At 42.8% G+C, this 15,775-nt stretch overlaps 1 protein-coding gene across 8 annotated transcripts in view; it reads left to right on the top strand.

Annotated features, from left to right (window-relative positions):
* LOC114307907 (uncharacterized) overlaps positions 1-15,775 on the top strand; it is a 42,535-nt gene that overhangs the window by 22,511 nt on the left and 4,249 nt on the right. For 6 of the 8 annotated variants that reach the window (XM_082869259.1, XM_082869260.1, XM_082869261.1 and 3 more), the window contains 6 exons: positions 11,787-11,964; positions 12,263-12,513; positions 12,607-12,834; positions 12,925-13,017; positions 13,122-13,211; positions 13,339-13,742. In XM_082869259.1, coding sequence (XP_082725385.1) covers positions 11,874-11,964; positions 12,263-12,513; positions 12,607-12,834; positions 12,925-13,017; positions 13,122-13,211; positions 13,339-13,742 — 1,157 coding nt within the window. In that variant the 5' untranslated portion in view covers positions 11,787-11,873. Of the gene's footprint in view, positions 1-11,786; positions 11,965-12,262; positions 12,514-12,606; positions 12,835-12,924; positions 13,018-13,121; positions 13,223-13,338; positions 13,743-15,775 lie in introns of all 8 variants that reach the window. The other 2 variants (XR_014329838.1, XR_014329839.1) reach the window with 1 other exon arrangement.

Below are 15,775 nucleotides of genomic sequence, written 5' to 3'. Positions count from 1 at the left end.
TTGGTTCAGATTAAGAACCGTGACACAAATTGAGTCCGAACTGTAGCATGAGGCCCACGGGCGCGTCTACAGTTTCTGGCGACTCTGCTGGGGAGTTTAGAGAGCTTGACTCGAACTCGTGATATCCTGTTTTGATCTCATTTATGTGTTTCTTTGCATTGCATGTGCATTGGTGCGCCTAGGAACACAGTGTTTGCCATCTGCCATTCCTGAACGGTTCGCCGGAGGCTTGTCTTGTCAAGGCATGTCCATAAGGCTGACCGGCTATGGGCTCTGACAGCATGGGAACACAAACCCCGGTTTACCAGGGCACCCTTTTGACCATTCGACCTAGTGCATATTCGGAATCCATAGTGACCATTCCAAAGTAGGACAGGTTGCTTACCCGATGCTAAGTTGTTTGAAACTGCTGTGTGCATAGTGAAACCCTAGCTCCTGACAAAATAGGACAGGGAAACCCTACCCCAACATAGGGATGTTTTGGCTCTCTCTTACTTGCTATGTGCTTTTAGAGTGTATCTCTATAGGAATGTATATATCAGTTTGCAAGTTTGGGCATCAGGCCTGTGGGCATCAGTATTTGGGGAATCAGTTTTACCTGAGGGTATCAATTTTGGGACAGATATTTGGGGAACAATGATCAGTATTGAGCACAGTCATTCCACTATGATTATATCCGAGCTGAGATGCTGTCTATTTTCTCTTTTGCAAGGTAGTCCTGGGACCATAGCTTCAGAAGGCTCCGATATCCCCCGGGTACATTGGACTAGTGCTGATAGACTTTGTTAGGTCAGAAATTCAATTCAAGGGCAACCAGTGTTCTTTTGCCGAGGCAAGGTAAAGAAAGGCCAGTCAGGGCTCGCCAGTTCATCTGATTCGTCAGTTGCCAGCCACATCACCTTTGTTCAGACTCAGTAGACCATGATGGCCCAGGGTTCGGAAGAATTTGTGGCCATGATAGCAGCGCTAAATCAGGGAACTGCCATGCAAGCTGAGACCAGTATTGAAATGCAACGTCCATCTGGGGCATCTGCCTCACATCCAGCTTTGGGACCCCAGCCAAACTTTGACCCACTTCCGCCAGTTGAAGATTTGCAGTGTCCGAATCCTCGAGAAAGGTTGACTCAAGCTCAGGTGCTCAGACCCCTGGTACAGCCTAATGAGCGGCTTTATTCCCTTGATGTTAATGAGCTCAATCCGACTGCAATGAAGATTGCGAACCTTGAGAAGCAATTCAAAAAGGCACAGGGCCTTAACTCCATTCCCGACATTGAGGATGGGCACACCGAGGCTGCCGTTCGGCTCCCGGACAGATTCAAAATGCCATATATCGACCGTTTCGACGGGTCTGGAGATCCAATGGTACATATCCGACTTTTCTTGGACGTCCTGAAGCCGATGGGTCTGACCAAGCCACAGAAACTCTCCTTGTATGGAAGAACCTTGTCGGGTGTAGCAGCCACTTGGTAAGCTAAGTTGGAAGATAAAGTGAAGCAAAACTGGGAAGAATTGGCTGAGGCCTTTGTTGATCAGTATTCCTACAATACCCAAGTTGAAATGACCATGCAAGAGCTTGAAGCAACCCGCCAGAACCCAACCGACCGTTGCTACCGCCTTCGTCATGAGGTCCAAAATCTCATTGACAACCGGACGATAGCTCCACCTTCAGACCCCAATGACCAAACATCTCCTGCTTACCTCAATCTCATCTACATACTGCCATCCACCTTTGACCCCAGCATATACATCACCCCGGCCCATCTACCCAAGCCTGAGGTGTTTATCCCAGAAAGCATGGACTTATGCATGATGGGTACACCCGAACCTCAACCATTTCAAACCCGTGAACCCACTACTTCTGAGTTGATGGGAATGATTAAAGATCTTCAAAAAACCGTGACGGATCTGGCCTCCGGGACATTGGCTCCATCATTGACCACACCACATACCGGGAACCTCATGTCGAAAGACTCCCCGATGTTGGGACGGGCTGCGTTTGAGGAAAGCCAATCTCTTGACAAAGTGGAAGCGACTAGTAGGAGCAAAGTAGGGGCAGGCATTGGTCCCCATGAACACCTTCGGTGGGATATTGAGGCTTTGAAAGCTGAGGGACTGAACAAAGAGCAAGTCCTCGCAGTTATTGCAAAAGTTGTGGATGACACTTTCGCTGCTCAAGTTGGGGGCTGTCTGAATCAAAGGGAACATCGGGAGAAGGACTGTCATACTAGAGACGATCCTGCTATCTCTAATCCTCCACTCGGAAGAGATCGGCAAACCAGGCCAGCACCTGCCAATCCCTTTGCTGGTGCGTCCAGTAAAAATCCACAAGCCTTGAAGTACCAACCCCGAGGTCGGAGGGTCTTCCATGCCCTCTATATGCCTTTATCCAAAGCCCTCCAAATTCTTGTTGGACAAGGCCATCTCAAACCCCTTGAGCCTCGGCCTCTCCCGAACCCTCTTCCGGCTACACATGATACTACCCAGTACTGCGCGTACCATCAACAAACTGGCCATACTACCAACGCCTGCTTCCGTCTTCGCCATGAAGTACAGGATCTATTTGACAATGGAGTCATCCCCGCACCAGGTCCTGCAAAGTCTATCGGCACTTGATCAGTGAACTTGTAGGGGATAATGTGATGTGATCGAGGGATGAACCACCTGCGGGCAGCGCTCAGTTTACTCCAGATATGGTGGATGGCATGCACTGTTTTGAGCATTTGCGAATGCAGGTTTCCGACTCGGGTATTGGGTCAGTCTTGTTGTTTTGTTTTGAGTCTGTCTTTTTGTTTTGAGTCAGTCTCTTTTTATTTTGGATCTGTCTTGTTGTATCGAGTCAGTCTTGTTTTGTTAAAGTCAGGTGATTCCGGGGGTGTTACCTCGGGCATCACTATTTTGTTTTGTGTTTGTCTTTTCGCTTTCTTTTGAGTCTGTTTCTGCCATGGAGCCAGTTACACCAACAGTTATGAATGAAACAGCAGTGGTTTTTCATGCTTTTGTGCTTACTTCTGCCTTGTGTCAGTTGTACCAAAAAGTCGAATGGGACGACAGTGCATTTCACCTGCTTCTCTGTGCTTTTAAGTCATTGCGTTGACCTAAGTTTTTCGAAGCTGTTTTTGAACATTGTGATGAAAACGAAGAGGAAGGAATTCCTCAGGTTTTTGCAAAAATTTGATCATTTGAGAGAAAGAGAGGCATGCTAAGCCTTTAATGATCGAGATCATGCTTGTTAATATGAGTACTGAGAAGGATCCTGGCTTGATCCAGATTGGTCCCACACTGTCTTCAGCGCGAGCGACTAGTCGCTTTCTTAAAAGATTTCAAAAAAAATGTTTTGCGCGATCCTGCGAAGACCTGTGTGGAATCGCTCTTGAGATTGTGCAGCCTAGGATCGCTCTCAGCCTCGAGACTCGACCCCTCATTTTCAAACCTTGAACTTGGATTCAGAAGGTTCAACGATCAACCACAATGTGAGGTCTGTGTGGCTAGATTTGAAGCAGCCCTCGAACAAGAGGCACCAAAGTCAGGTCAAGAAGATCAGATCTCATCAGAAGAAGCTTACAAAGCAAAGCAGCAGCCATTCTCCTGGATTCAGATGACTCCAGGATCTCAAAACCATTTGGCATGGACTTGTTATACTTTTACCCTTGAGAGGCTCGCTGGGCCGAAAACCCGGAAGGGCGACCCAGGCAAAAGTTAGAGCAAGAGAAAAATACAAAAAAAAGAAGAAGCAAAAAAATGCAAAAAGAAAAAAAAAGAGAACAAAAAAGAAAGATGCAAAGAAAAGAACGAAAAAATCAAAAAAGGAAAAAGAAATGAAAAGAATTGAAAAGAAAAGAAGAACAAAGCTCGCAAGGTCGAAAACCCGCAACGGGCGCCTTGGCAAAAGTTAGAGCCTAAAAAGGAGAGGTTAATACCCGAGTGTACCTTAACCCCGAACTACGTGAGGCTTGATTCCCATCTTTGGGATACGTAGGCAACTTCATTCTGAAGTCCAGCCCTAAAATACTTCAAATTCAACTGTGTCCATGTAATGGTTCTAGTCATCTTTGTCTTTTCTGTATCTGGGAGTTCGGTTGCAATCATCGCTCTGAGGACTGATTGCAATGCGCTACGATGCCATCCAAACAAGGGGCAACTTTCCGTTGCCATACAGTGTGCCGCGGTGCCATTCAAACAAGGGGCAACTTTCTGTTGCCGTGCAGCTCTTTTCAAGCAAGGGGCAATTTTCCTTCGGATCTGAAGTTGCGCGTCTCAAGATTAAGTTCCGCGCTTGTTAAGCATCGGCCGTTTGCAAAAATAGTTTTTGAGAATTTTTATTGAGGTTGACTGATCTCTCGAAAATTATTCCATCTTTTCCAAAACTGGACCATTTCTTGGACCCAAAAAGGGAAAATTTTCAGTTCTCATAACCTAACTTGCATGATTTTCAAATCAAAAATTGAACAAGTATGTTAATCTGACTCTCATATTGGTCAAAATTGTTTCAGTAGAAAGCAAAAACAAAAAATGGTCAAAATAATGAACTAGGGGCACAGTTAAGTCAGGCTTCCTGTCTTTCTCCCGTTGTCAATGCATCTGCCAGAAAGGGCACTCTACCTGCCAGAAAAGGGCACCACTGAAGCTGACCGCAAAAGGGCAGAAGGCTCTCACATCCTCCACGCAACGAGGTATCAAGCCAAGTGCGAAGCACGAACGGGAACGGATCAAGATATTCCACTCCTTTGTTTGGACAGATCTAATAACGTCCAAACTCCCCAGTAAGATCATCGTCGCTGCACATCCAGCCGCATCGCATCCCCTCTGCGGGAGAAAGTTCACTATTGTGAGCAGAAGAAGAGAATCTAGTAGAATGCTTGGGGCAAGAACCCGCAACTTCCTGTTTATTCATCAACCACCCTGGGGAGGGATGAAAAATGAGAGATTAAAGAATAGAGAGATGTGCGCTGAGAGAAAAAGTGAGAAAAGGTTTTTTTCAGAAAAACAGAGCCTGAGGGCCGAGCGATGTGAGAATCACAAGTGAGAAAGGGTGGGAAACAATACCCAGGGAAATAGGCTCCATGTGCACATTTGAGTCTTGTGTTTTATTTTGTTTGCCTCGATTCTCGTTTTGAGTCGCTTCGAGTGTTACTCGATGTGTTTAGGTTGTTTACCTTTGTTTTTCACTTGTCGAGTCGTTTTGGCTGTGGCCAGTCGTCGGCTCAATACCCGGTTAAGAACTCATTTCTCAATTTCCAAAAAAAAAAATCATCTTGTGCTCAGAGTGCTGTGCCATTCTCCACATTTGTGCAAAACAGTATTTGTTCTTTCATAAAACTGCAGGGTCCACCCCCGATAAGTGTGAACAGTAGAACAAGGACCTATCTGAAGCTATGTAGGTTCCACACTGCAAAGCAAAAGAAAAAAAGGAAAATTTGGAGCATCTTAGGGTGTTCCAGCTTTGGCAAGATCCGAGACTGCATTTCAGGTGCACCTTCCCAGACCTCGCCATTTCTCTGGAGTATGAGTGTATCTCGACCCCAAGTGTAAGCCTGCTTCAAGTCAGAATGGCAATTAAAGCAACAACAGATGTTATCTCTTGCCAACATAAACAGGGTGTGCCCTTTTTGAGCTGAGTGTGTTACAAAGTCCTCCGAAAGGTAAATCGGAGGCACCAGAGTACATGTTTGATGCCCTTCCATTGCATAGAATATGTTTTCTTTCGATTCTGCATAGAATATGCTTTCAATATTGCATAGACTATGCTCCTGTTTTTTTGCATAGAAAATGCTCGTATCTTTTGCATAGAAAATGCACTCTTCCGTACTTGCATAGAAAATGCACCTCATTTGCATAGAACATGCATTCACTCGCACTATCTTGTGCACTTACACTTTGTATCTCACTAGCACTGTCTTGTGCATCTTGTGGTTGTATCTCACTCGCACTATTTTGTGCATTTCAAAATCAATCGCGCTGTTTAGCGTATCGCACTATCTTGTGCATTTCAAAATCAATCGCGCTGTTTAGCGTATCGCACTATCTTGTGCATTTCAAAATCGTTCGCGCTGTTTTGTGCATCGCACTGTTTTGTGCATTTCAATCCATCGCACTGTTTTGTGCATTTCAAAGTTGTTCGCGCTGTTCTGCGCATCGCACTGTTTTGTGCATTTCAAAGTTGTTCGCGTTGTTCTGCGCATCGCACTATTTTTGTGCATTTCATTGTATTGTTCGCGCTGTTCTGCACATCGCACTGTTTTGTGCATTTCAAAGTTGTTCGCGTTGTTCTGCGCATCGCACTGTTTTGTGCATTTCAAAGTTGTTCGCGCTGTTCTGCGCATCGCACTATTTTTGTGCATTTCATTGTATTGTTCGCGCTGTTCTGCGCATCGCACTGTTTTGTGCATTTCAAAGTTGTTCGCGCTGTTCTGTGCATCGCAATATTTTTGTGCATTTCAAAATTCGTTCGCGCTGTTTTGTGCATCGCACTATTTTTGTGCATTTCAAAAGTTGTTCGCGCTGTTCTGCGCATCGCAATATTTTTGTGCATTTCAAAATTCGTTCGCGCCGTTTTGCGCATCGCACTGTTTTGTGCATTTCAAAGTTGTTCGCGCTGTTTTGTGCATCGCACTATTTTTGTGCATTTCAAAGTTGTTCGCGCTGTTCTGCGCATCGCAATATTTTTGTGCATTTCAAAATTCGTTCGCGCCGTTTTGCGCATCGCACTGTTTTGTGCATTTCAAAGTTGTTCGCGCTGTTCTGCGCATCGCACTGTTTTGTGCACCTCACTTGCATCTTGCATGCATCCTATCGCGCTATCTTGCGCACCTCACTTGTACTTGTTAGTACATTGCATTGTTTTGAGTACAAACTGGATTCGCGTGGCGTATAAGTCCAATTATCAAAGTCTTCCTGCATATCATTTGCATCCTGCCCCTGAACTACGCTGGTTTGATTCCTTGCAAAGGGATACGTAGGCAGCCTGTGGGCACAACCATTTATTTATCGGTATTTTGTTTGTTTGTCCAAGTCTTTGGCCTTGTCAAAAATGGGTCGTCTCTGGGCTTTGACATTCACTCCCGTCATTGTTATGACTTTCGAGTTCTGTCAAAGAGGGGCAACTGTAGACACCCCATTTTTGACCGCCCTTAAGACTTGGGCACTACTGATGGTTTGCTCGGTGTTGAGAGATGTGCAGGGCAAAGAATCAGTTTCTTCGGCTAGAAGAGAGGCAAATATTTCAAAACACTTTGTTTAGGGTTTTGGAGTTGAAGAAAAGAGGAAAGGAGAGGAGAAAACTAGTTTGGGAGAAGTTCGGCATGAATCCGGGTAGAAGCGAGTCGAGCAGCCCCCGCTGAATCGGGCTTATCTATCTGTACACTTGGAGTTTAGCTATGAGGCCACCACCATCGGAAAGCTTACTTCCGGGGCTTCATTTTTCACTCAAGAATCTCCTAGAGCCAAGTCCGGGTGGGGGAGATATGATCAGTTGAAGTCGGGCATCATCCCGGTTGGATCGAATCTGCGCGGCTTCACGAAAAAGGGAATAACTTTTTGCACAGGAGGAATTTTGATGCAAGGTTTGCGCCATTGGAAAGCTAACTTCCGGGGCTTCAATTTGCATACCCACCGGCCGTTTTTTGACATTGGAATCATCTATCGGAAATCTATTTTGCCGACCGGCAAAATATTATGCCGACCGGCACTTTATTTTGGCCGACAACCAAATTTTCTGGCCGGTTTGCACCATTTGCACCCTCCAAGCCTGGTGCATGCCAGCTGTGCCAGCTGGGATGCACAGACCCTACTCCACGTGCATATATGTGGCTATTTTGAACCCTTGACCGCCTTTGGACCCCTCTTTTGCACCCTTTGCTCAAGGCTTCTTGAGGAAGCCTTGACCCCTTATCTTGGCTTCCTCAAGAAGCCTACCAGCTGTCCAAGCTTCTCCAATAAGCCTTGAACCCCTTTGACCCCTTTCCCTTTACTTAGCTTGTAAGTTAAGTGCTTTCCTTGCTTTATATAAGCACCTCTCCTCCTCCTTTGTTTAGGTTAGAGAGGTTCAGCAAAAACCAGACCTAATACATACATATAACATATATATCACCCTCTCTCTCTATATCTCCCTCTCTCTCTACATTTGGGTGTGTTAGAGTGATCAAACACCCTTGTTCTTAGGCCATTTCTTCATCAACTCATAGCACAAGGCATCCAACGCCCATTCCAGCAGCTTGAGGCTGTTCTCCAAATCTTAGGAGCACCTAAACTTGGTCCAAGAGGTGCTGATTTGCTGGTCTTCAAGGGTGAGTCCTCATCTTCCCTTTTCTAGCCTTTTCTTGCTTCATATCTAAGCCATAGTTTCTTGCATCTTTGGGCTCCGACCCAAACTTCAAATCATCATATTTTGAGGTCCTCTTCATGTTTGATTGAGGACCTCTTGCTGTTTGAGGATAGTAGCTAGCACTTCCTTCTTTATCTCTCCTTTAGGCCCTAATCTTGCATGTTATTTTTGGCCTATGTGTAATCTGTTTTTGGGCATGTAGTAAACTGTAGATAGGCTTATTTTGAGCCCTTCTTCAACATTGAAGAAGGGCTCAACACTGTTTCGGACCTCCATGTTATACTTGCCTTTATATTCTCTTTTTGGTCCCATTTTTGCATGCCATGGCAGCCCCTGATGTTGCTGTTTTTGGACCTTGGTCCGAACTAAAAGTGGCTTTATTTTGACCTCCTGAACATGTTTTATTAAGGGCATTTTCTTGTTTGGTGAATTTTTTGTATACCTCATGTTATAGCCACTTTTGAGCCTCATTTTTGCATTGCATTTCTAATATATTTGTATACTGTTTTTGGGGCTGCCATAAACTGTAAATAGTCTTATTTTGGGCCCCTCTTCAATGTTGTTGAAGGGCCCTAACCTGTTTGGAGTTAGAAGCCGTGAGTTGCTTCATAACCTCATGTTTAGGGCCATTTTTGCATGCCATTGTTGCCCTATCTTTGCTTGTTGTTTGGCCATGACTTGTACTAGAAAAATGCTTATTTTGAAGCTTTTTTGCTTCTGTCTTCATGCTCCATGTCCATATTGTGCATGCTTTGTATAGCTGTAAGCCATTTCGAGTGCCAAAAGTCCATGTTTCGGGACTATTCCATGTATCGGTTGTGTTTTCGCCTCATTTCGGGGCTGTTTTCCCCCACATTTCAGTGCTGAAATTTCATTAGCATGATTGCATGCCATTTCCATGCTATTGCATTGCGTATGCCATTGCCTCGGTTTGCGTGCCACGCATTTCGAGGCACTCCATTTTCATTCATCGGCCTCTTATGTGAGTGTGGCTGGGGCTCTCTCATGTTAGTATAAGTCCATGTTGCATTCTATATGCCGTTTTAGCCATTGCATTGCGTATGCCATTGCCTCGGTTTGCGTGCCCGTGTGCACGCATTTCGAGGCACTTCATTTTCATATTATGGCCACTGTTTTGGGCCTAACTAGAGCTGCCTAATTCATGTTTAAGACCATCCTTTGCTTATTTGCATGCTCATCTTGCATGTTTGCTTGTATCGGCATGTTGCATCCTTAACTCGTATGCCTAAGTTGCATTGCATCTTGCATGCATCACCTTGCCTCTTGAGATGAGTATGATAGAGGTTAGGCCTCCTTGTGTGTTTATTTGGTTTGCATTGCATTTGAAATCAAAGTTGCATACTTGGTTCTTTGGGCCATCATGCATGGAAATGCGTGATTGGTGGTCCGAGAATCGAGGCACATGTCCCTTTGAGTCATTACAATGATAAGAGACATGGTTGGTGCATATATGCCTTGAAATGTGCTGCCATGCTTTGCCTTGTCCTCTGTTGCTGTGGGTTGCAGGTTCTGCAGGAATACTCTGCCGACCGGCAGTGTAAGGTGCCGGCCGGCAATCTTTTCTCTGCCGACAGCTTCAATTTTGTGCCGGTGGCAATTTCACCCAGCCGGTGGTGTCTCCCAGCATCCAAGGAAGCAGTCCTGAAATTTTGGCAGCCTCCAGAGGAGCACAGGAAAGAAAACAGAGGCAGCCTACGCATGGCGGCGCGCTTCCCGAGGCGGTTTACTGTTTTCTTAGAATAATTAATTTGTTAATTAATTTGTAATATTTAATTAGCTCGCGTAGTTAATTAATTTGTAATATTTATTTGGTCCCTCCGAGCGAGGGCAAACTTGTAATAAGTGTGGGTGTGTGTGTGCATGTCTTCCAACCCCCACTTCTTTCTCCCTTTTATTTACCTGCTTATGATGGTAGATTAGGGCACATTTATTTTAGCATACCTTATGCTATGCATGCGTGCATCCATACATTTGTACTGCATGCATTAGGCTCGGTACATCACGCTAACTGCATTCGTACTTCAATTCAAAAATTGACTATGTGATAGTTGATCGCATTTCATATGCCATGTTTAGGGCTAGCCGAGCCTGCCTAGATCGCATTTTGCATGTGATGCATTAGCCATTTTTAACATGAACTAGGACATGCATGTTTGCTAACTAGTTTACTGTTTTGGCACGGAGTACGATGTAAGTATTTTTGCTTTAGCATCCAGCATGCGTGTGAGTGTTGCCATGACAGTATGCTTGCCATGCGGCTAAGTGCTTACATGAGATAAACTGCTTGAATGCCTGTGGGTGGAGGTCAAATTGCTTAAATTGGGATAATGCGTTAAAACTGCGATTTTTAAGCCCACTAGATAGTGGCAAAACCATCTTTTCCAAAAGCCCACTTGAAGGTGGCAAAACCTGCATTTTAGCCTACTTACGAGTAGCAAACCATTTTCAAAACGAACATAAAATGTTTTATTTCCAATTTGGGCGATTCAGTCTATACTTGTTTGCCGCGCGCATAACATAGTAATTCTAGGCTAACAATTGGTTTAAGAACACATAAAGTTTTCAAAAACGGATATCACGGTTAGTAGAGGCCGGTTTTCGGACCGGGCGAAAGGGGGTGCTCATAGCTGACCTTCCCCGATCGTACCCAAGCTCCCGAGCCGAGACAACTCCGGTGATGACGGACATGTGGCCTTCGGCACCGAGTCAGGGTTTCCTAAATTCTCCCATAAAAAATATTTAGGTGGCGACTCTGTATCTGGCAAAGCAGTCCATGTTTGGCACTACTTTTTCAAAAATCTGTTTCTCAAAACAATTTGCCAGATTTGGACTCTTTGGTTCAGATTAAGAACCGTGACACAAATTGAGTCCGAACTGTAGCATGAGGCCCACGGGCGCGTCTACAGACCCATGTTGTGATCAAACCCGAACTCTTCTTCGGCACGTTGAAGAAGGTTCTGGAACTCGGGATGAGTCAAGAGAGAGATTGGATGGGTGCTAAATTTGGATGTGTGACAAAGTCTTGATGTATGGGTTCTAAATTTCGATGTGTGTTCTTGGTAGTTGTTTTGTCTTTTTATCGTTTTGTTGATGTAATGGGGAAAGGGATGAAGGAGATTGTTGTTTTGTATGTGTTATGTAATTAGCTGAGAGTTTAGTCCTTTTGTTTATATTGTTGTTCATGTCATCATGTTGAGCTATATTGTAAACTTTTTCGCAATGTTGAACCTGTTAAATTGATGAACCTCCTCATTTGACATTTATGCTTAACATTGGTTTATGTACAACACTTTTACTTGACAATCATTATCAATTATTTTCCTATTGTTGTCTTCTTGTAATTTTGTGAATACTTTAGTTTCTGTAAACAATCCATATTGGTCATAATATCGATGATGTATGTGATGTGTTTACTTAATATAGCATGTTTGCAACTACTTTGCAGGTACCAGCATGGTTCCTGGGACGAAGACAGGGCGACGTAAGAAAACAACAACTGACCCCATAGCATCACCCTCAGGAGCATCTGCACATGTCATTGTCACACCACAGACTTTATCCGATGAGACACAACCGCCGGATGACACAAACATTTGTGGAAGAGACACAGGCGCACGGCGTAGGTAAGACCATTGTACGTTTTTGTTGCATCTTCAGGGTTGACTGACTGCGGACTACAATGTTTATTCTTGTTCTTGGTAGTTTTGTAGGTGTGTTTCGGCCCCTAAATATAACTTTATTTGACTTAACCAAATGATTTTTCTTCATCTAGAAAGACAATTTCTTGCATGTATAAAAAAATTATAATCCCTTAGAAAATTTGCTTGGATGATTGTTAAATTTAATATTAATTATAGTCGATTATATGTTTGGGCACTAATTGCATGTGAAGGCCTTACACTTGTTGCCCCTTCTTGACAGGGAAAAGTACGTCAACTCGTGTACGTGGTCATACAGTCGGAAAAGGAGTGCAAAAAAGGATTGTGAGAAAAAAAGGGGAGAAACTACATGTATATGTCAATCACATGCTGAATGCCCTCACTGGAGGGAATGCCATGCTTGCAACAAATGGGTTGGGCTTGTTGATAAGGCGGTTGTGCCCTCTGAAGGGAGTGAAGTCATGGAAGAAAATTGATCAGAGTATCAAAGATGCTGTAGTACAAGCTGTGTTAGTAATTTCTGACCTTAAACTAAATGTCTTCATTATGTAAAGTTGCAATTGCTGCATTCAATTTCTGTAATACGTCACACACTTATGCTTGCAGGACACGTTTGAAATTGGTGAGGATTTTCATACTGATCAACAAGCTCAAGAGATCGTTGATACGAAGGCGTATCTCTTGTACAAGGATTGGTGGTACACCCTGAAGCAACACTTCGAAAAACTTGTCGAAGAGGGTGTTGATGACCCATATAGTCATCCGCCTACAGGAGTTTGCTTGGATGATTGGAAACATATAATTGATGTGGCTTGGAAGGATGATTCTCATTTGGTAACAAACAAATATAAATGACTCTATTGCTTTATTTGTGTATTATGCATTGATATGTACTAATTCTTGAATAATTCTTTTTTTTTTTAGAAACGCTCTAAAGCTGGTAAAGCAAACCGGAGTTTGCTACCATACAATCACACCAGTGGATCTCACTCCTTTCCAATAGCAATGTCACTCATGGTGAGTTAGATACATTTGGAACAGATTTCTCATCACTTATATATGTAAGATGAAAGCCATGGTTACTATTGTGACAAATTAATTTTGTTATTTGAAACTAACAGGTAGATGAAAATGGGGAGTTGGATTTTCGGAATTTTATTCCAAATCACACAAATCGAAGAAAACAAACGAATGGATTGATCCCAAATGTGGTGAGCTACATGTAAGGAGTAAACTTTTTTTGCCAATTGTATTTAATATTAATGCCTATCTTAGCACAAAATTGCATTTGATTCTTTGTACCTTTGTTGAATAGTCTACTTTTTTTGGTAATGACAGGATGCGATGGTGAATCTACAAGCGACAGCCACGGATGCGGGGATCCCATTGACACAGGGGGAACTCTCACGGCAAGTGCTTGGACAGAGAAAGAATTACTTGCGTGGATTTGGGATAGGCCCACGACCCTATTCACCATTTGATAGTGCGGCACGATCTCGTGACAAACAAATGGAGGCAATGCGATCTGAGATGGAGGTTCTTCACGAAAATTTGATGAAGGAGAAAGAAGAGCGCCAGAGAGATCGTGAAGAGATGATGAGGGAGAGAGAGGAGTTGATGAAAGAAGTAGAAGAAGGAAAAAAAGCAAGGGAGGCGCAACAAGGACAACTGAATCATTTGAACTCTGTGGTTTTACGACTCTCAACACTGTTGGAGGGTTCAGACGGTCATCGTCATATTTGGTAAGAAGAATTTCATTCATATCATACTAAAACTTATACAAACTTAGATTTGCATATTCACTAAATAATACTATCTCTTTGTTGTGAAGCATGAGGGCAAGAAAAAATCATGCAATTGAAGAATTAAAATTTGTGTAGGTAGAGAGGGCCTATCATAGTACCCGTTATGCAATTTTGACTTTGAATGCTTCTATCACTGATCTTTTAGAGCTAGACTAATCTCATTGGAGTTGTTATTTGTATTTTTTTTTATTTTTTTTTCATTTTGTCAATAGGTTGAAATTTTGATCTTTTAGATGAGGCTTATTGTCCAGGAATTGTTGGATGTTAATTTCGGTTTTTGAGTCCTATAATTTGTTACACAAAAAAGAAGAAATGAAAAATGTTAGTGAAGACTCAGGTAATGTTGTTGGACACAAGTAACAGTTTTTAGTCTCTTTTAAATGAGAAATTATATTATCAAAGATTAAACATAATTACTCAATATGATTAAGAAATGTTGAAAGAATAAGAAAGTTCTCAGTGCTATCCTAGGGATAGTAGTGGTATGGTCATGGCAATTGTGTTTCTAGCATTGAGCCATTGCATCTGTATTGTAATGAACTTACAGAAAGTAGCAAACAATCTGGTCAACTGTGCAATGTCTACTCTCATCATTCCTCTTCAACAGTTAATCTCATTGTACCTAAATTTTCTATACAGTTAGAGAAGTTTGTAAACAGTTAATACAATTCAATGCTTAGGGACTACAGATGGTATTCCGCCAAACAGTTAATACAATTCAATGTTTAGGGAGTACAGTTAGAAAAGTCGCAAAACTCTCAAAAAAAACATTCGGAAACTGAATCTCGATAAACCAATTAAAAACAAGGGCTCAAAAACCAAAATTAAAATTAATATTATAGCAACATAAACTACATATTGTGTCTCCACAGAGTTATGATCTTAGGTTACCATAGAAATGTACTCGATGGTATAAAAAATTACGTCACTTGCTCGGCAGGTAAGTTCCACAAACAAGACTGCATCTGATTTGCCATGTCTGGTGCTTGATGTTGTCTTTCGTTTAATGGGCTTCAAAACATATTTATTCATGCCGATTTGGTGTAGTGCATTTTTAATTGAGTTGCTCTCTGTGACAATACAAATTTAATGTGCCAAACATTATTGAGTATGGCCACTTTCTAGCTGGAACAATAGACAAATGGAGATTCTTTTGTTTGGCACCAATAACACCAATGATGTGATGTTATATTGTTGTAATACTATCTGTTATCTGCATATCCATTGAGCTCACTGTCAGGATAAGTCATAGAAAATTCCCTTAAAAAGGGCGTTTCGGGGGCAAAAATTGAAAACAGCCCTTGAACGACCGTGTGCCTGACACGGACAGCTTCCCCATCACAAATAGGACTTGTGACAACTGGCGGAATGTAATTCGGACCCGTAGGTAGAGATTTATAGCCAAATACACCCAAAACTTAGTCGGAAAAGGGTGTTTCGGGGGGTGAAAATTCAAAACAGGCCCCGAACGACCGTGTGGCTCACACGGACAGTTTTCCCATGACAAATAGGACTTGTGACAACTGACGGAACGTCATTCGGACCCGTAGGTAGAGAGTTAGAGCCAAATACGTCTTAAACTTACTCGAAAAAGAGCTTTCCGGGGGCGAAAATTCATAACAGCCCCCGAAGTTATGAATTGTGTGTTTATTGTCCAAAAGTTATGTCTACCTCTACGAACTTATAGAAATTTGAAATTTACTTTAGTTTTTGGAAGTCCTATGAAATTCAAATTGTTTCCTAGTATTTGATATTCTTTCATGTAGAATGATTCTCTTTCTCTCTCTGTCTCCCCCAAATTCTCCCTCAATGAGCACTGAGACATTCATGAGTGTGGATAATTTTAAATTGACTGAAAAGGGTCATCCAAGTCACCCTTATATAGATCTCTTGATGTCTCTATATAATAGGTCACAATTTTTCCAAAGTTTAGAACCTTCTGTAGAGTGATAAGGTACAAGGGGTTCCAA

The sequence above is a fragment of the Camellia sinensis genome, chromosome 5 (assembly GCF_055761805.1).
Source record: "Camellia sinensis isolate YWXY chromosome 5, ASM5576180v1, whole genome shotgun sequence".
NCBI classification, from domain to species: Eukaryota; Viridiplantae; Streptophyta; class Magnoliopsida; order Ericales; family Theaceae; genus Camellia; species Camellia sinensis.
This window is presented reverse-complemented; position numbering and strand designations above follow the sequence as displayed.